Below are 22,232 nucleotides of genomic sequence, written 5' to 3'. Positions count from 1 at the left end.
TTAATTATTATTCATGTAATTTATATAAAAAATAATAAAATCTCCAATAGCTTTAAAATTATTTTTATTATATCTATACATTTATTATTTTTCACAATTTGATATATTTGTATTGGTATCTCAAAAACCATAATCAACATACCGGTACTTTTAGGCTAATAACAAAAACTTTCTCGAAACACCGGACCCTCCAGACGAAAAACACGAAAGTGCAAAAAAACTGCTGGTGCACACGACATGTAACTACGGGGAATTCCCTAAAAGTTAAAGAGCGAGAGTCAGGGGCGCGGTTACGCGGTTTTCGTTTTCTTCATCTTTTATTTTATTAACTTGACATTGATTGAAGACTGTAAACAAGGAAATTGACTTCACATGGCAGTGCGCACACTGATCTTTGTCGTTTATTTAGCAAAATCGTCATAATAGCCTAGATTAAAGAAAGTATCTAGGACTTAGGAGACTAGGGCTATAGCCTAGGCTATCGACTATAATTGTAAACGGACTGCACTGCACTGTGGAGTGTCTGTGGCTGAACATTGCTGTGAGCTAGTGTGAGCTGCTTCAGGCTGCATGCTAATTTTGCTATTCTGTCTGGACTAGGGAAATAATGCGAAGATGATGATGGCCTTGATCAGTTGACAGGATCAGGACCCACTACCAGTACCACTACGTACTCTGCCAATGATCTTGCCATCTTGATTTTGGATGGATCATGTGATGTGAAGTTGAGTTTGAATAATTTCAACAGCAACAGGGATCATGAAGACTAAGTTGCTTCTAGTACAACTACAAGTGACCGTGTCGGCAGTGTTTTTAGTTATAATCCTGCAGCTTGAGCTTACATCTGGCAGTCTGGTAAGGTAGATTTTTAGGATGACTTAGGAGAACTTGAGAATCCAATCCAAAATCTATAAGACTAATAGTACTATGAGAAAGACTACAACTTGTAAGATACCCATAATTAATATGAATTGCCTTGGTGAAAGTTTGAATAAAATCTGAGAAATACAATGTAGAAGATCTACCGGTAATTTGAATTTTGAAAGTTGTGAAATGTAACTTGTATTCAAAAGTTTTTTTAAAACTAGTTATAGTAATGTATTGATAGGCCCCCTAGTCTACATTTTACCAAGGTTGGATTCACCTTTATACAATACAGTTCTGCATAATTTGGATTATATCCACAGATGATTGGTCTAAACCTGTCATGTGACCAATTCCAAAGATAGTTCCAACCATTGTCACGAAATAGGCAAAAATGTCATGAATCCTGGCATCTAACCTCACAACCCGGGAATACATGTAGTATCCCGAGCCGTGACGTCAGACGTAAATATTTCAAAAAATATTTACGAGATAACAGCCAGGATGTGCATATATAACTGTTTTGTGAAATCAAGCAAAAATTCAAAATATCAGAACTTTCTTATTTTACATCCGATTTTGATGAAATGTTCAGTGTTATATATGCTTTTTTTTTTATTTATTCAAATCATCATTTTGTTGGGGTAAACTTGTCCTTTAAATAAAAGGCTCCTATTCATGATTGCATGATTTTAATTTGGATTGGATTATAGACCCCATGTAATGATGGACAATCATCAGATCCTCAACCTCCGGATTGCTTTGATGATTGTGAAGGTCTTCGATTCTTCCTAGATAGAGATGGCCTGTGTAAGATGTGTGTGCAGTGTGAACCTGGATTTGGACATAATAAGGTAAATTACTGTTTCTAAATGCATTATAACAACTGCATGTAGGTGGTTGCAGCTAGGAGGCATTGTGTTTTCAGGTTGTCAGTCTGGTTCTGTTTGTTCTTTCTTCACGTTCTCGTGTTAATTTCTCAGTATGTAGGAGTGATGATGATCTGATTAGTTGTGGAGGTTGTTAGTCAAAGGTCAAATGTAACATTAGTCATTATATTCTCACGATCACCATTGACCAATTAAAGAACTGTTTGATTGATCAACTTCAAAATTGTAGAGAAATTAAATGATCTGATTAGATTTGGGGGTCATGGGTCAGAGGTCACATGTCTTGTTTTAGACCAACTTCAATCTTGTGTCCATCATCATATGTGAGTGATAAGGATCTGATAGATTTTGAGTTCACAGGCCCAAAGGTCACAGAGGTGATTATATCCCCCCCCCCCATATCTTGATCTTGCATATGATAACTCAAGAACAATTTGAGCAAAAAAATATTGAACTTTGCTAATATGTGAGCGGTGATAATCTGATAGAGTCACAATTCACAAATCAAATGATTAGATAGATCTTTTAAGTTCATAATGAAAATTGAATTTTTGAAGTGGTAACCAAGTGTTACATGATTTATTTTCAAACTCAAAGGAATTAATGTTTGGTATTAAAGGGGGGAAGAAAGGAAGGATTACAAAATGGACACTTTAAAGTGGCTTGGTTTGCCTTATCTTTTTTAAGTAAAGAGGGGAGAAAATTAGTGCATGTTTTAATTTTTATATTGTTTTTTGTCTCACCTGCATAGCAGAGTGAGACTATAGGCGCCGCTTTTCCGACGGCGACGGCGGCGGCGGCGGCGACGGCGGCGGCGGCGGCGGCGTCAACACCAAATCTTAACCTGAGGTTAAGTTTTTGAAATGACAGCATAACTTAGAAAGTATATGGACCTAGTTCATGAAACTTGGCCATAAGGTTAATCAAGTATTACTGAACATCCTGCCTGAGTTTCATGTCACATGACCATGGTCAATGGTCATTTAGGGTCAATGAACTTAGACCATGTTGGGGGAATAAACATCAAAATCTTAACCTAAGGTTAAGTTTTTGAAATGTCATCATAACTTAGAAAATATATGGACCTAGTTCATGAAACTTATACATAAGGTTAATCAAGTACCACTGAACATCCTGCATGAGTTTCACGTCACATGACCAAGGTCAATGGTCATTTAGGGTCAATGAACTTTGGCCGAATTGGGGGTATCTGTAGATTTACCATCATAACTTTAAAATTTTATGGATCTGATTCATGAAACTTGGACATAATAGTAATCAAGTATTACTGAACATCCTGTGCAAGTTTCAGGTCACATGATCAAGGTCAAAGGTCATTTAGGGTCAATGAACTTTGGTCAAATTGGGGTATTTGTTGAATTACCGCCATAACTTTGAAAGTGTGTTGGTCTAGTTCATAAAACTTGGACATAAGAGTAATGAAGTATCACTGAACATCCTTTGCGCATTTTAGGTCACATGACCAAGGTCAAAGGTCAATGAACTTTGGCCATAATGGGGGTATCTGTTGAATTACCATCATAACTTGGAAAGTTGATGGATCTTTCTCTTGAAACTTGGACATACATGTAAGAGTAATCAAGTATCACTGAACATCCTGTGCGAGTTTCAGGTCACATGATCAAGGTCAAAGGTCATGTAAGGTCAATGAACTTTGGCCACGTTGGGGGTATTTGTTGAATTACCATCATATCTCTATAAGTGTATGGGTCTAGTTCATAAAACGTGGAAATAAGAGTAACCAAGTATCACTGAACATCTTGTGCGAGTTATAGTAGTTTTCAAAATCAGCACTGCTGCTATATTGAATCGCGTGATGCAGGTGAGACGGCCAGAGGCATTCCACTTGTTTAATTAAACATATCCCCCCTCATTTTCATTTTATTTGCTAGTATTGTGGAGATGGAGAGAATGGTGATGCTGTCTGTGTCCCCTGTCCTGAGGATCACTACTCCTACAATCACTATGACTGTGTGGCTTGCAGATTATGTGAAAACACTGTGATTGATCAAGAATGCAGCTTCTCTACTGATCGTGTGTGTGGAGAGTGCCTCCCTGGGTAAGGAGAGGTTTTTTCCCCCCTCCTACACCATGTGGCTCGTCTTTCAGGACTGTTTTGCCCACATGATTACCTTGATTGAATTATTTGATGGATCGACCTTGAACTCTGCATATTTAGAAGACATTGGTTGTTTAATTTGGGGAGTATCAGTTAATACATGTATGTGTGGTATGGCAGAATGAGGAAATTTAAATTTATTCATTTGTTCATTTCATTCCATGCATGGGCGTAAATACATGACATCATGCTATTCAAGTTGGGGGATGGAATAATATGATGATGATGGTGGTGGTGGTGCTAATGATGATGGAGAAAGATGAGTGGGATAGAGGAGGTGGTGGAAGAGAAGGAGGATGAGAAGAAATATGGAAAGAAAGAAGGTAAATGAAAAGGAAAGTGAGAAGGATTAGAAAAAGAGGTACATGTATAAGGATAAAGTGAAGAGGAAGAAGAGAACAAAGAAAAGAGATAAGTAGAATGAGAAGTTGAAGAGGAAGATAAAAGAAAGAAAAGGGAAAGACAGATGATGACGAAGGCAGCGATGATGATGCCGATGGTGGTGATGATAGTGGTGATTAGGATAATAGTGGTTTATGACATTATGGTGATGATGATGATGATGATGTTGAGAAGGAGAAGAAACAAGAATTAGAATAACAAAAGAAAGGAGGAAATCAGGATATGTGTGGTATGGAAGGAAAAGGTTGTGGTGAATTTGTAATTGTTCACATGGTAATATTTAAGAAACACTTCAGATATGAGTGTATACCTTTGCCTATTTGAATCATGATGATGATGATAATCAATCCAACCTACTTTTAATTCACTATCCCAGAACAATTAATGGTCAGTTTAGGTGAAGGTCAAATGTCATTTGGAGGTCAATAAACTGATATCAACTTAGGAAACACCTAACCAAATGTCAAGATTATGAACTTTCAAGATAATATTGAATTTATAAGTCTGTAAAAACTCTGTATTATGTCGAACCTGGATGTGATGAACAGGTTTCAGAAATTAGATGAACTATAATAATAGGTTACTGGGTAAAGGTCATTTCAGATGAAGTATCAGAATTGTTATATGTTTTTTCTTCATTATTTTAAAAGTACTTTTAAATCAAAGTAAATGAAATTTAAATGAGTTTGTTTTTTGAAATTTAAACAAAGTTTCACAGTCAAGGTCAAACAAAAGGCAATTTGGGGGTCAAAGAACTTCATATTTTATCATTTTATGAATGGGTGTCTAACTTTTTATTCTCCTTTCGTGAAAATTCAGTTGTTTTCAAAATCAACACTGCTTCTATATGAATCTTGTAATACAGGCAAGGCAGGGGTTCAACTTGTTTTGAACTTGGAAAAAGAGTGTTATACGGTAACAGTATACTTGTGTTTTCAGGAAAGCAGGGAAAGCCTTTTAGCCCTGTCAAACTCAGGTCATATGCAATCCTAAATGTGCTTTTATCAAGCTGAAATTCGAGTTGTGATTGATAGTTTGATGTGTGCTTGATTGAAACTCTTTCAGCGATGGATCCATTGTGTAGGGATTTGTGGAGAAAAAAATGACTAGAATTTGAAGATCAGTCCACTAATTTTAGTTCGGGTTTTATTGAAAATAACCTGAACAAATGTTTGCTCTTTCCTTAGGTTTTATAAAGATCCACAAAACCCAGATCTTTGTAATCAGAAGTGTGAAAAGCTGAGCAATCCTCGAATGATCCCAGCCTGCAAAGTTTGGCTTGAAAATCAGCAGGTAACGACCGTAGCTACCATCACATCTTGGATGTCATCACTACCTCTGTATCCAGGTATGAGATCACATTGTATAATGAAGCCCCTCAACTGTATGCTCTTGAACTAGTTAAGGAACAAAACCTTCATAAATCTAAATGCCAAGTCCACCCCAGATAAATGTAAACAGTAAATGGAAGTCGATAATTTTGATGAAGTATTGCCAATCTTCATTTTCAATACGTGATTGATAATACGTTTTCATAGATATGGTGATTTCTAAGAGAGTATATGATTTTGAAATTAAAGCCCCATTATGCCCCATATTTAGGAATGACATGGCCATACTGCAGTGGATACATGTAGTTAAAAAAATAATTGATTTCAACAATTAATTTCCCTTTTGGACATGATTTCCTGAGAAATTGCTTGCATTCACAGAGAAGTCTACGGTACTCCTATTATAATTGTGTTTGTGTATATATAATAGTGTGATAGTATAATCTGCACATGTCATATACCTTAAAAAAAAAAGCACAACATATGCTCTGAAAATCCACTGGAATATTGTCTTCTCTGTGAGTGTGAGATAATAACTGATCATTTATTTTCAATGTTCAGACTGCATGGGAAACTCTCTTGAAATATATTATTAACAAGTTGGTTTTTTCTCTCTATAAGTTTTGCTTCTTTCTTTTAGCATTTTTGTTGTTGTTTAATACATTTTCCTGTGTGAAGGCCAAGTTTTTTTTTCAAAACTTGGGGGTTTCATTTGATAAAATATTAAAAATGTCAAGAAGTGGTAGCATATCTGCATTGAAGATATTGCAGCTCTGATGACAGAGGTTTGATTCCCTCCCTTTTCTCATGTGAATGATATCAAATGAATATATATCATTCTCAATCATTCCTGGTACCAGTTTCAAGTGTATTTCAATCATATATAATTCTTATATCCAGGCGCGGTTCCAAGGGGGGTGCACATGTCCCCCCCCCCCCCCCTTTGAGAAGCAAAATAAATAATTTGTTATGTAAAAATGCCATTAAAACAGAGGTGTGCCCCCTCTTTAGAAATTGAAGACCGTTTTTTTTTTTTTTTTTTTTTGCTTGTCAAATTCGTTCGGGTACGAAATATCCTTTATTTGTGGTTGAAAACTTTTTTTTCTTTTTTTTGGCTTGTCAAAATTTTCCTCCAAAAATTGGCCCCCCCCCCCCCTGTTGGAAAATCCTGGATCCGCCCCTGCTTATATCATTTAGTTTTTGATTGAACTGTATGTTGCCAATGTTAGAAGCTGATCCTTCCAGCTCACCATTGATTCCACATATGAATACAGATATGAAATAGCATTTGCATGAAATTGAAAAGTGGAGGGGGATGCTACCTCCAGCACTTGCAACAGTAATTAAGGAATGTGGAGATGCCGTGGCCGAGTAGTCTAAGGTGCCTAAATATAGACATTTGAAAGTCTGGGGTTCAGTTCCTGGCCACGGCACCCATGACCGTAAGCAAGGCATTTAATCAACAGTGCTCTTTCATTCTACATTCAAGTAAATGGAAATGCCGTATGCATTCTTGGTAACTAGGTGTGTACTTTAAAAAAAAATTAGTAAAGGAATGTGAGCTTATGAAATTTGAGGTCTCAAGCAAATTGGAAGTAACTTGTCTTCAAGATGCCCCAAGTTGTATGTGCATGAGTGGTAACAATTTCAAGTTAAGAATGTCACCAAAACTTGGAGCAGATATAATTTGGCTCTATCAATGTTGTGTGTAGATCAAAAGGGAGTCAAACCCAAATAAAGATTAAATTTAAAACTTGTTTTTAGAGGAAAATTCAGTCAAGTAGATAGGTGAAAGTTTGAACAATATCGGACAAACTATTTAGTAAGTAATGAATTTTAAAAAGTTGTAAAATATATGTGCTACCTGTGTTTTTTAATTTGATTAAGTACTGCCATGCAGGGGAATAGGTACTTTAAAGGAGAATTACATGTAAGTACAGTACATGGCCTATGGGGTAGATGTCCCAGAGGCTACCAGTTCTCCCAGTTGCCAATTCGAAATTAACAAAATTATCTTAATCCATATACATGTAACTGAGGTGTAAATTCCTTATTGCTTGTCTGATTTCTTTCCAACTGTCACCATTCTGTTTTTACTGAATGTTTCCGCTCCAGATGTTACATAACATTTTATGACTTAGGTTGGATTCCGCTTTAGTTGACACTCTGGCACAAATGTTGTATGTAAGTCTATGGCAAGACCTTTCTTGATCCTTTTCAGCAAAAGAAAAAAAATGACATTGGTCTTCTTTCCTACATTAGATCACGTGGCTAGAGGTGTGTCTACGAGAGTCGTCATTATCATCATTCTTCTGGCCGTTGTCCTTATCGGCGGCAGTGTGATACCAGTCTATGTATGCTATAAACATTGCAGAAATGATCGAAAACCTTCCTCGGAAACTGTATTGGGAGATGTGTAAGTTTATATAAACTTTTAATTTTGATTTTAATATTGGAAGAGTTTTTCTGTTCATTCGGGAAAATGCTGTTCAAGATGGAGATATGATGAAACTGAATATATCGTAAATGTACATGTATGTTATATCAAAACAGATGCATTTTCACCCATTGAACATTATATTAATATTGGATAATAGTAATAGTAAACTCTTATTTACCCATGGTAGCCACTTCTATTGGCTGATTTTCAAGCGGGCCCTGCATAACACTTTGTTACAATTACGCTTCTCCAAACGTTCTGAAATGTTGAGCGCCTGACAAGAAGGCCATTTCTCAGGTCTTTTGGTATGACTATGCCAGAGTGAGGTGCACTCTAACCACTGAGCCACCATATTCATAGTTTCTATTTATGTGAGAGTACCTTTGAAGAAAACTGTTTGCACACACTCTATTGTGATTGACTCACATAAGCCAGTAATTGAAAGAGTCTGACTGCCCTTTCACACAGTAAAAAAAAAATTGTAATGTGAATGATGATTCCAGTGAAAAATAAGGCTAATGACAAATATTTAGCACGTGTGAAACCAAACTAGAACATGATGAGATCATGAACGCTTATCACAGTCACGATTACAATAGCAATCATTACAATGATGATTCAAGATTCACGTGTGAAAAGGCCCCTAGGGAAGTGAGATTGTGATTAGACATTTGAAGAGAAAAATAGATGGGCCTTTTCTAATTTCCAAAAGGAGTTTTATTGTTTAATTCATTGTTGTGGTATAAGTTCTTGAGAACACCTCAACTAATGATGGTACAGTCATCAAAGATTTACAAGTGCGTTATAAACGAAAAGAATTCATTCGCTGTTTGGGGGATATTCAATCATTCATTGCGGATCCTTATCTTACATACACTGTATATTGTTTTCTCATTTCATTTTTATCCTTTTACAGTATGCTATACATCCTGACTTGTATGTTATTTTTAGTTTTAGAAAATATTGATATTGGTAGGTGATGAAAGTTATAAAAAAAAAACAATTTTTTTGTTGCTTTGTTTGTAGTGAGATTTTTTATCATCCAATTCTTTAATATCAATTGATTCTTTAATTCCTTGTAGAGAGACTCATTCGTATCCAGATGAGACCCATGGCAGAGAAGATCATGGCTTGTCAGATAGTGGTAGTATTGGAGGGATTGTGATAGTTGCTAATAATCATACAGGAGTCAAAGCAATGGTAGTAGACACAGTTCCACTTGTGACAGCTGGTCAATGTCAAACTCAAGAGCAAACTCTAAGTGGTGGATCTGGAGAGAATGTTGAAGATGATAAAGATTGTGAAAAAACAGTCTTAGAGGCCTTCCACAGCGCAAATGAAATTAATTACCCCGAAGGTTCATCTATTTTACAGAGGAAAGAGCATCCTACCTGTGGTAATTCAGAGATTCCTTTGCCTTATGTGAACAAGACCGACTCTGACCATAAAGTTGTAGATGACCTGAAGGAAAATGGGAACAGTTCGAGTGATTTCCACCCATTTTTGAATTCACATTGCAGGGATTCTGGAAAACCTCCACTTGAAATATCTGAAGGTCTTTGTGTGTCTGACACATGCGATCATCCCTCAAGTTCAAGGAGATTGGAGCAAGATATTGTTAATGGTCTCGAGACGAGTGATGGTGGGTCACCAATATTTAGTATAGAATCTGATGTTGCTCCAACAAACGTGGGTGGGGGGAGAGAAGAAGAAGGGAATAGTTGCAAGGCGGTACCTTATGAAAAACAGACACTACTGTCTGATGCAACTTTGCAATGCACATCAACCAATGTCATCGGTCTTGATGAGGATAACCTTCAGACGGAGACCTCAGATTTAGATGGAGCCCAGAGAAACAACATGAGGCTAGGGTTTGAAGAAAATTATGCAAAGAGAGAAGAACTTGAATGTCTTCTGCCTGATCCTGATAGCAATTACCAACATGGAGAAGGCAAGCAAGAAAACTTGATTGCTTCGGCTAACGCAAAAAAGTCGCAACCCACGAAAGAGAACAGAAAAGATGATTCTTCAAAGAACGGTAGCTTCAGATCTGGGATGAGTGAAAATGCCAGAACTCTTAGAAGCAGTGAAGATAATGAAAGTGTGCCATTGCACTTGGGTTCTGGGGATACCAAAGACAGTTTGGATGGGCCAGCTAATGGGGAAGAAGCTGTTGACAGTAGATCAAGGGAAGAGACTGATGAATATCAGAGACTTCTCCCAGATAAACAGGAGGAGAAGGTTGGGGGAGATGTTTCTGGAGGTGATGGTACAGGATGGAGGGGGTCGGCTGAAGAAGAAACAAGGAGACCCAGAGATGGAGAGGGAAAAGATGCACCTCTTGAAATGAACCTGGATTTTCCAGCTCAGCATGGTAGTAATGACAAACCACAAAAGTTGATCCTTAATATCACTGGACCAGTAACCAACCTTGTGATTGGCAATCAGACTCACAATTATAATAATGCAGGGCCCCCACAGTAAGGGAATGATGTCTAAATGCGGCTTATGAGAATAATGATGAAAAGGAGAAGGGTGGGTAGGAAAGGGGAATGGAGGTAGGAAAAGAGAAATTGTTGAAATATCCATTGATCAGAAGTGAATATATTACAGTTTATGATTCAAGTGAAGGGGCAAGAGAGAAGCATTTGAAACTGGTAGGCAGTTCAATTATTATGCAAATATGTACATTCTATTTTCTTGTTAAATTTTTGCATTTCTTGCAAGTGAAAGAAATAAATGAATGGAACTGTGTCGATTGAGACAACAACAGAATACTGGATCAGTGAATGAAAGTAATGAATACTACATTATGCATAATGAAGTGAAGAAATATTCATGGTTAATTGAATTACTTTTTGGTCTAATTTCAAAGTTTTATCTGGTGAATAAAATTGTTTTGTCTTTCAACTATGGATATAAATATTTTTATCAAAGTGTTGTTACATTCTAATAGTATTTCTATTGCAGACAGTATATGATTGTATAGTTTTGAAATTCTATAAAGATGTACATGTATATAGTTTGTAGCTCCTGTTTTTTAACTTAGCTTGCTGCTGAGAAATGCAAGCTTGCGTAATAGTTGTGACATATATATTGATTATGTTCGACATGCCTGGACGTAACAGAATGATTGTTAATCAGCCATTCCACTTATCAGGCTATAATATGATACCTAAGGAACATATATTTTTTATCAGAGCACATTATTTTGTATTAAAAGGAACATTCCGGCAAGATGACGATCCAGTAAATTGCCACTTGGTCTACTGACAAATAATTTGTCTACTTTTTGTTTGGTTTCATCTCAGTTGGGCTAAGGACATTTTATCAAGATTACCAGTTGGTCTCCTACCATTTGGTCTAATTTTATTTTGAAATGAAGACTCTTCAATCTTACATATTCCAAGAGTTGCTTCAAAAAGGCTGTTTATATTTGTTATAATATACATATTGTAGAGTTGTATGCAAAGTGCATATAGAGCAGCTTTATTTGATTATGCTCTATATTAGTTTCAGTTTTTTATTATTGCCACTTAGCTTATTTTGCATTTTTTCTCATTCAGTTTCTTCTTTTTTTCTCTCTCTCTCTCTTTTCCAAGAAAATAGTATGAAAAATTTACATGAAAATAACATTAGAAAAAATTGAAGTAAAACACAATATAATATCCATTTACGCTACACCATTTATTCTATAACCCACTTGGTCTGACACCACTTTAGGTGATGTTGCAAGAAAATATTTGCAATTGCAAAATTTCTGTTGCATTTATTACAATCGATAGATCAATTTTATCTGTAGCAAATCAGATTACACTCATTGTTGCAAGAATCAATTCAGCAATCAATCACAAATTACAATTTATTGCAAGATATGCAATTGATTTAGAGACCGAAAATAGACTTGCAATTGATCGCAAGTTTCTTGCAACACCCCATTAGTGTATGTGATTAGATGAACTGTTAAGGGACGCACAATTAGATATTCAGGGGGGGGGGGCTGAAAGTTTTTCCCCCAAAAAAAATTGACTTGCTATATGAGCAAAAAAAAACTTGACTCACCGTCAGAGTAAAAAAAAAACTTGACTCACCATCAGAGTAAAAAAAAACTTGGTCCACTGACAAATCATCTGAAAGGTGCAAAAAAATGGAGTAAGGAAAAAAAACTTAACTCAAAGAAGAAAGGAAAAAGAAATTCCATCAACCCAAACTCCAGCCTCCCCCCCCCCCCCCGGGTATCTAATGGTGCTTCCCTAAGGACCAACATTTTCATTTGACAAAGTGCCAAAAGGTAAGGAGATGAAGTGGTAATTAGACCATATAGGCATTAAATGATATTTAGCCCAAGTGATGGTTAGACGAAATGACAATAAGACCTAGTTGATATTAGACCAAATGGTCTTAGCACATCATGTATTAAGCTCAAGTCCAACCCAGGAAAATGTTGATTTGAATAAATAGAGAAAATCAAACTAGCATGATGCTGAAAAATTCATCAAATCGGATGTAAAATAAGAAAGTTATGACATTTTAAAGTTTTGCCTATTTTTCACAAAACAGTGATATGCACAACCCGATGCTGTCCCTCACTATTTCTTTTGATTTTTATTGTTTGAATTATACAATATTTCATTTTTACAGATTTGACAATATGATCCAATTTGACTGAACAATGTAGTTATAATTTGATACTATTTCCACATTTACAGGGAGGAATTAATCTTTGTTTCACTTGACAATGAGGAGAAAATTAGAATATTTCATATAATAAAATACAAAAGAAATAGTGAGTGGATGACGTCATCAGTCTGCTCATTTGCATACCGACCCGGATGTGCATATAACTGGTTTTTTTTTAATTAAGCGAAACTTTAAAATGTCATAACTTTCTTATTTTACATCCGATTTTGATGAATTTTTCAGTGTTATGCTCATTGGATTTCTATCTGTTTATTCCCTTGAACTTTTTGTGGGGTGCCCTTAAAAGATATACCAGTTATGGTAACAATCTCAAAATGAGTTAAAACAGAATCCAATCAAATTACCACCCAAGTTTTTGTATGTATAAATCAAAGATTTGTGCCAAATGACGGGGAAAAAGTGTAATTGCTGAGAAAGGAGCAAAATAAGCAGTGAATTTGTATCAAATGTCAGGTATTTTTCCAAACAATATTAATACATTGTCCCCACATATGCCTTTTTGTGTTAGTGATTATCAGAATTATCGGTTTTCAGCTTAGTTTTCTTTATTTCACAAAGATAAGTTTATTTCAATGTAACAGAACTAGATATGTGGCATTTAACCTTGATTTTAGAGACTTTCTCATGAAATGATTGTTTGCTGCAACTACTAGATGCATTTTTAATAAGATAAAGGTATTGAAAGGTATTGCGAGAAAATAGTGAATAGACTGTCTTTCACTGGAAAGACACATCAGTGACGGATAGCAGCATTCTAGATATTTCGATGATGTAATTGTGGGTGTGTGTTTTTTTAACTTACATTTTTGGTGTCTTTCATTCATTTACATGATGATTTTCTAAATATTTATTCAAGATTTACAGTACTATATTTGTATATTTTACAAGAATATTATGTTTATTTTCAAGACAATGTTTTGCTGGCAAAAGAGATTTGTAAATCTTTTTTTTTATTTTAAAATAAAAAAAAAATTAAAATTCTATGCTTGAATAGAGACATTTTATAATGTTTAACTAAGATTAAAGATCTTAACAAAATCATGCCTTATTAGTAAAATAGCTGAAACACTTGGAGATAATGAAAAATAAATATATACTTAATTTGAATGTTAAATTTTGATAATTGAATGGTATATTTTATGTTAAATTTAACCAAAATTTGGTTAATTTTTATCAAAATTTCAATTTGTTTTCGCTTAAGTTACAAGAAAGAAATTTAATCAGCGAAACTTTTAAATTATTTCCTAGACAATTTAGGAGAATGTATTTTATGATTAATAACAAGACTACAATTTTTGAAGCATCAATATGAAATATAAATTTTCTGATAATGACAAAATTAAAAGTTAATTCATAATGGTATCATGAACTTATTAATGGTTTCTCTTCAGCTAAAGTTTGACAAAGCAATGCAAAATTTCAAATTGCCTTGATATCCATGTTTTCAGCTCATGTTCAGTAATGATTTCTGTTTCTTTCATGACTTTGCTGATTCAATTAAACACACATGTGAATGAACTTGACCTTCAGGTGATATTTCTTAAACTGCTGACACAATTTTCCAATCTATAGATATGTTCATCTACCCAAAGAAATTTCAACATTGAACGAGCATCAATGCAGGCATTGTTTATAATATTCATTCCAGCATCATGTGTATTCATTATTTCAGTCATTGGCAGAAATGTCAATTTTATCTCACCCCCATAGATAATTGCTCCAGAATATTATTTAAATTGAATAACTATGTGTGCTTAATGAAGTTTAAAGGACAAGTCTACCCCAACAAAAAGTTGATTTGAATAAAAAGAGAAAAATCCAACGAGCATACCATTGAAAATTTCATCAAAATCGGATGTAAAAAAAGAAAGTTATGACATTTTAAAGATTCGCTTAATTTCACCAAACATATATATGCACATCCTGGCTGGTATGCAAATGAGGAGACTATGACCTCATCCACTCACTATTTCTTTTGTATTTTATGATATGAAAGATGAAATGTTCTAATTTTCTCCTCATTGTCAAGTGATACAACGATTAATTCTTCCCTGAACATGTAGAATTCGCATTGCTTGATACTATATGGTTCAGTCAAGTTGGTCCTTATTGTCAAATCTATAAAAAATGAAATATTGTATGATTCAAACAATAAAAAACAAAAGAAATAATGAGTGATGGACATCATAGACTGACTCACCTATTTGTATCACTGTTTTGTGAAAAATAAGCGAAACTTTAAAACGTCATAGCTTTCTTATTTTACATCTGATTTGGATAAATTTTCAGCACTATGCTGGTTTGATTTTTCTCTATTTATTCAAGTCAGCATTTTCCTGGGGTGGACTTGACCTTTATGTGTATTATACAGTATATATATATATATATATATATATACAGTATATCTAACAATTTGAAGAAAGTATAGCAAAAAGTCATTTGGCGGGGGTATCAAAATTTTAAAAAGAAAATCACATGCCTAAAAAGTTCAATATCTGCTCTTTAATTTGATAGCTAAATCGTAGAAAATGGTATAGAAATAACAAAGCTATGTTTCTTCAAAACAATGCTTGTATTTCCATAATTTCATGAAACACACATTTTCACCGGTTTCTCACCTAAGCTATCGCACGGTTAACAAGACTTTATGCATGGCTGATCGTCACCAAAACGGAGCGTCGAGTAAAAGTCTGAAAGCTATCCAGTAAAACCTCTTAATTTTATGAAATTATTGGAATTCAAGCCTTATTTCAAATAAACAGAACTTTGTTAATTCTTGACCGTTTTCTGTAATTGATGTATCAAATTAAAGAGCAGATATTGAACTTTTTTTAAGTGTGATTTTTTTTTTGAAACTCGGATACCGCCTGCCAAATAACTTTTTGGTTTCCTTCAAATTGTTTTGCTCACTCATGCATGAATGATAAATAATCTACATGTATGTTATTTTAAATGAAAGAGGAGACTCTCAGCTTTACAATGATTTGTAATTAAGTTATGAAAAATCATCAATAAATCTCGGTTTCTTTTTTTCTGGTGCGCATCAAAAAAATTTACACTTTGAAAAAATCCTGTAAAATTATGCATTTGTAGTATCCCAAAGATTTTTCCACATTTTACTATTGGTACAGACATGGGTGTCGATCGGTGTTCTTGGTTGGGGGGGGGGGGGGGATGATTGACACAAAAGTTCTTGTGGATGGGGATCTTTCAACATTACCCCCACTGAAATCACAAGTTAGGACATTTTGGAGTAATTGATATGCATGGTGTTCTTGAAAATTCCTTCATTGTTGTAGTGTACTGTAGTGTAATTCAATATGTGTTACAAGTAAGCCTATTCTAAACTCATACGAAAGAAAAAATGACAAAAATTATCTGGACCATGTACATAGTGATCTGTTTATTGAGCATGATGTATACATAGGGGCGTCGATCCATTTTTCAGATGGGGGGGGGGGGCAAAATCATGAATCAACATTCCAAAGGCGCTCGATCATACAAAACGAACAAACTCACCCACACCCCCCCCCACACACATAGGCCTATATTATATATATATATGCATACATATATATATATATATATATGTATATATATATATATATATATATATATATATATGACTCATGAGAAAGAGACACATATCTCACCCTCACCAACAATGTGAGCGCGAAGCGCGAGCTGAAATTTTTTAGTATGACATGAAAACAGGAAAAAATTACCTGTTTAGGTTTGTTTGTAGTAACTCATGAGGGGCATAGATACATGTATCTCACTAGAGAGCGAGCTAAAATTTCTTTATATTCTGACGTGAAAGCTTGATATTCTAAGCATTTTTGGTACCAATGATTAAGATGGGTATCTAGAAGAACAATAGATGCGAGCGCAAAGCGCCAGCTGAAAATTTTGATATTTCGATCTGGAAAAAAAGACAGTTTAATGGACGCTTTTAAAAAGAACAAGATATATATCCAACAAAAGATTATTGCAAATCGAAGTGGGAGTTCTTTTGAGGTACAGAACTGAAAACGGGACATTCTATTCACCTATTTAATCATGAAACGTATGGGGTTTTGGTACAGAAATGATGCGAGCGCGAAGCGCGAGCTGAAAATTTTTATATTCCAATCTGAAATGCAGACATTTTGAGCACGATTTTAAATCAAAATCGAGTTGGTATCTCGATCTCGCTTGCTGGTTTCAGTGTAGCATTACAATCTTATTTTATTTTTTAGTTACACATGCGGAATTATTGGGAGGGGGCAAAACGATATGTTCCCCCCAAATATTTTCATTGGTGGGGCGATCGCCCCCCCCCCCGATCGACGCCTCTGTGTATACAACTTCTCTCTTAAATCTAACCCGACTGGCAATATCTTTTTTCTTAATGCATGATGATAACATGCAGATTCGGACCAATTACTAACACAAATTACAAACTGTGTGGCTTCTCGTGCGCCATCGGGCTTACCGTCATTCCATAGAGCTATATACTGTAATAGCTATATGGTCATTCCTTAGACGATTTATCTTGCCACCCTTTTACTCCCGTTTATTGTCCACCCTTTTGAATGAATTGATGTATTAAAATTAATTTATTCACCACTGGTGGGATGGAACACCCTATCAACAAAAGTTGTTTTTCGTTGGGGTCCTTTTATGTCATGTGTTAAAAAATATCATATACAAAAACATTTCTCGCCTTTTCACCTTGAACCTCCACCCATCTGTTTAATAGTCCTGAAAAAAAGAATGTTTTTTATTTAATAACAATATACACAAATTGCGAGGAAAACAAACTGATTGATGGCATAATCATCACTATAATCATCATGATCAAACTTTTCATTTTTTCATCATCATTATTATAATGTTTCTTCCCTAAATTATTGGGGGGGGGTGATAATACAGGCCATCCCCCCACTTGAAATATTGGGGGGATATATCCCCCCCCCCCCGTGATCGACACCCATGGGCAGTGGCGTAACTACGGGGGGGCATGGGGGGCACGTGCCCCCCCCCCCAATCGGCTGACAAAAAAAAAAAAAAAACGGGTAAAAGAAGAAAAAGAGGGAGAAAGGAAGAGCCACGAAGTGGGAAAGAAGAACTTCTTATTCATTATAATTTTATATTATAACTATGTTATGGTAAATTACATAATAAACATTTTTATCATAAATTTACGAAACATAATTTTCTCAGGGCCTATGTCTTCACTGTTCTTGGTGCTTGCATTGTCTGTTTAATGAGATATATAATCCTGTTGTACTAAAACCTCCCGTTTTCAAGTCAATATACACCAAATATATTTCCTCGCACTTCGAGTTATTATTGTTTTATGTAGTGACATATGCTTCTTTTTCATGACTACTTAAAGTGATTGCCCCATGTTAAGGTCTTAATATAAAACATTTCCTGTCGCATTAGTGGATTAGTGGGATATGTCTGCTCTCCATGAATACGGATCAGTCCTTGAAATGTCCCTTTTTTCTAATGTGAATATCAAAAAATTTCAGCTCGCGCTTCGCGCTCGCATTACTTGATTAGTGAAATACGTATGGTCTTCGTGAATTCCTACATACAAGCCTTAAAATGCCACTCTTCAGGTCTGAGTTATCTAAATTTTCAGCTCGCGCTTCGCGCTCGCAATGATTGATTAGTGAGATGCGTATGATATTCATGATTACAATGACTACAAGTACTTCATGTGTTCAGATGTAATTCTAACAAAATCAACAAGCGCTTAATTGGCACTCGCATTAGATGACTATGGTTAGATATGTATACTCTTAATGGATTCCTAAAATATATATAGTCCTTAAAATCTCCTTGTTTGGGGTCAATATATACAAGAATTTCAGCTCGCGCTCGCATTGCTTAGCGAGACAGGTACGTATCATGATTACAAAAAATTGATTATGTCCCTTTTTAGGTCTGAATATCAAAATTTTCAGCTCGCACTTCGCGCTCGCATTATTTGATTAGTTAAATACATCCGTTTAATGGCATTGTCTTTAAAATGTCTCTATTAGGTCAGTATACCTTGCAACTGAGCGCGCTTCGCGCGCTCACGAAGTGACTCAAAATTTTTGCTGGTGCCCCCCCAATGCCGTGACCCACGGTACGCCACTGCCCATGGGTACAGATCCATTTAAGCAAATGACGATATAACTGTCGAAAAATATTTCCGCTTGAGTGAGAACCACTTACTTTTGAAAATTTAGTGAAAAATGATTTGCGCAGAACTTTTAAATAATAAAAGTATAGGCCTTAATCATGAAGAAAACGTGGAATTTAGCTAGTAAAATTGATTTGCAGATATCTTTTACCTTTTTAAACCTGTTTTCTTGTCAAAAACACTTCGAAGAGTGCATTGCGCTGCGCCCCACCCCACTCCCCCACACACCGAGGCCATCGAGATGATATTTGCTTTACACTGAGCTGTGATTTACATGAAATGGCTTAGGCTTGATTTTAATTTTGTTAATCATTGTCAAGCTTGGGAAAAGTGTGGAGAAACAAGTATTAAATGAAAAATGAAATGTAACCCACTTTAAATGATAAAAACTCAGTGAAAAAAATGCTGGAGATGTCTGATATAAACTTTTGTTCAGGTTCAGTTGTGTCCTCAGATCCAGCTGGCACAAAAAGGGTAAAGGTTGTGCTTACTAAATGTTGAAATTTCAATTTGGTTGGCAAAATTGTTACAAAATGCTTGAATGTATCCGTTTTATTTGACTAAAAGTACAAGGGAAATGCATGAGAAATGTTTCGCAGGGTAAGTTTGATTCTGCCCTTTCCCCTTGACACAGCGTTAAAACGAGCATTTCTGCGCAAACAGATTTCTGCGAGCTTTACAAAAATGGACAGTGCTCACTCAAGTGTAACATTCTGTCAAAGTTTTACTTTCATTGGATAGATGAGACCCAAACCCAAGATTATATGTGAACAAATTACCCACATGTTGTATATTTTTGAATTCCCTGGGCTTTTTCAAAGTGTAAACTTTTTTTTGATACGCACTATATATATATATATATATTATATATATATATATATATATATATATATATTTAATCTGCTTCGGCATATGGAATAAAATAAATATATATATATATTTCATAAAATGTTCAGCATAGCAATGGAAAGAGCTGGAAAGCCTAATTGTGAGTCAAAAACCTAACGGACGCCGCGGGTATACACAAAAGCTCAGACCAGCTAGCCGCCCTATATGGTGTATTGACTGTACATTGAGTAAGCTAGGGCATGTGGGTCTGCTCTTTGCTATCTCACAAACTCTCCTCAGTGATTGGTATTGCACTAAGTCTTTTTAACCAATCCTCATGGTTTTCTTTCATGAGTATTTGCCTTACAATATCCCCTTTATTAAAATCCCAACGAAAGTACATGCCGTCCGATGTGACAGATATAGTCCACATGCCCCCAAACCCATCATCCCAATATATATCCCTGACTTCGGATTTTAAGTACCACATTTCTCACTTATTGGATGTAAATGAAATTATGGTCTGCTGATAGAAGAAGATGTTCATTTCCAGGGAACTAAAAATCTACCTGATTCCATCTTATCCTATAGATACACATTAGTTTGTGGAAATAAAAAGGGTATGATGGAAGTGAAATTCAAGAGTGCGCGTGTGCAGTGAAGACCTCTTCTGTCCGTTAGTTTTCCATATCCCTACATTGGCGCGAGGCGGGGCAGCTGCTCGTATATGACGTCACAGATCAAAAACTTCAAAATCTAATCATAACTTCTTAATTTTGATGGATTTTCCTCGAATCTCCACAAATATGTTTTCTGATTTTTTTTTACAATAAATTTTTGTCAGAGTGCCTTGAACGTTCCCACCGTCCAATACAGGAATCCAGTGGCGTACCTAGGATTTTCCAAAGGGGGGGGGGGGCAAATTCGTCCGCCAAAAAAAAAGGTCTTCAACCGCAAGTAAAGGACCTTTCGCACCAGAATAAAATTGACAAGCAAAACAAAATGGTCTTCAAGTTCAAAGGAAGGGCCCACTTAGCTCGTCAGGGATCAGTTTTGACTCGTCGGGGGGGGGGGGGGGGGCAGAGATACGTCCCTTGCATGTGTTGTGACTCGTCAGGAGGGGGCAGTCTGCCCCCCCCCCCTTAGGTACGCTAATGCAGGAATCAAATATGATTTCATGCAGCTTTTCTCGACCATACGTCAATCATTTTTAAACGGCAAAGCCACCCCAGGAAAAACTTGATTTCAATCGATAGAGAAAAATCAAACAAGCATAACGCTGAAAATTTCATCAAAATCGGATGTAAAATATATAAAAAGTGTATGGCATTTCTAAGTTTCGCTTATTCACAAAACAGTTATATGCACAAGTCAGTGATATGTAAATGAGAGAGTTGATGATGTCACTCATTCACTATTTATTTATTTTTTTATTGCTTGAATTATACAATAGTCCTTTATTTTCAATTTTCACAGGATTTACAATACGGACCCCGGGTCTTTGTTGAGCCACAATGTTAAAACAATGGTTCAGGAAGGAATAAAACTTTGTTTCTCATGCAACTGAGGAGAAAATTGAAATATTCCATATTACGTATAACAAAATACCAAAAAAATAGTAGCCTACGTCATCGGTCGGCCAAGCATACCTACCAGGGTGTGCATATAACTTTTGTACTAAGCTAAACTTTGAAATATATAACTTTTATCCGATTTTGATGAGATTTTCTGTGTTATTTTTTTATTTTTCTCCTTTTATTCCAATCAACCTTTTGTTGGTATAGGACTTGTCCTTTAACACACAAGGTCTTCTGAACTTTGTTTTCCGATAGCAGTAAAACCCAGAAAATTAATTTTTTTACTCGTGCAAATGGAAATTTTCAGTGGCTCCACCGTGAATTTACATATTGACGGAGGGGATGCCGCGGAGCCATGCCGAAATCTCAGCGGAGCATATCCCTGGGACAGAAATAAACCTATTAACAGAGGCGTCGATCCTGGGGGGGCAGGGGGGCGATCGCCCCACCAATGAAAATATTGGGGGGGGGGCAAACATATCATTTTGCCCCCCCCCCCCCAATAATTCCGGATATACAAAAAAAAAAAAAAAGATTGTAATGTTCAGCAAGCGAGATTGAGATACACAATTCGTTCTTTATTTAAAATCGTGCTCAAAATGTCTGCTTTTCAGATTGGAATATAAAATTTTTTAGCTCGCGCTTCGCGCTCGCATCATTTCTGTAGTAAAAACCCATACTTTTCATGATTGAATAGGTGAATGTAAATGTCCCATTTTCAGTTTTAAGCTTCAAAAGAACTCCTGCTTCGATTTGCAATCATCTTTTCTTGGATATATATCTTGTTCTTTATCAAAAACTTACATTAAACTGTCATTTTTTTCAGATCGAAATATCAAAATTATATCTGTGTAGTGAGATATGTATCCTCATGAGTT

At 35.6% G+C, this 22,232-nt stretch overlaps 1 protein-coding gene across 1 annotated transcript; it reads left to right on the top strand.

Moving 5' to 3' along the window:
• The first annotated feature begins 152 nt into the window (after nt 1-152).
• Nucleotides 153-14,406, top strand: LOC129262130 (uncharacterized). Its single transcript, XM_064100221.1, has 6 exons — nt 153-855; nt 1,578-1,718; nt 3,668-3,834; nt 5,484-5,644; nt 7,890-8,043; nt 9,150-14,406. The coding sequence occupies exons 1-6, from the start codon at nt 760-762 to the stop codon at nt 10,549-10,551; spliced, it is 2,121 nt and encodes a 706-aa protein (XP_063956291.1). The 5' UTR covers nt 153-759; the 3' UTR covers nt 10,552-14,406.
• The last annotated feature ends 7,826 nt before the right edge of the window (nt 14,407-22,232 follow it).

This window comes from Lytechinus pictus, chromosome 5, assembly GCF_037042905.1.
Source record: "Lytechinus pictus isolate F3 Inbred chromosome 5, Lp3.0, whole genome shotgun sequence".
Lineage (NCBI taxonomy): Eukaryota > Metazoa > Echinodermata > Echinoidea > Temnopleuroida > Toxopneustidae > Lytechinus > Lytechinus pictus.
Note: the sequence above shows the minus strand (reverse complement) of the source record. Positions and strands in the feature narration are given on the sequence as shown.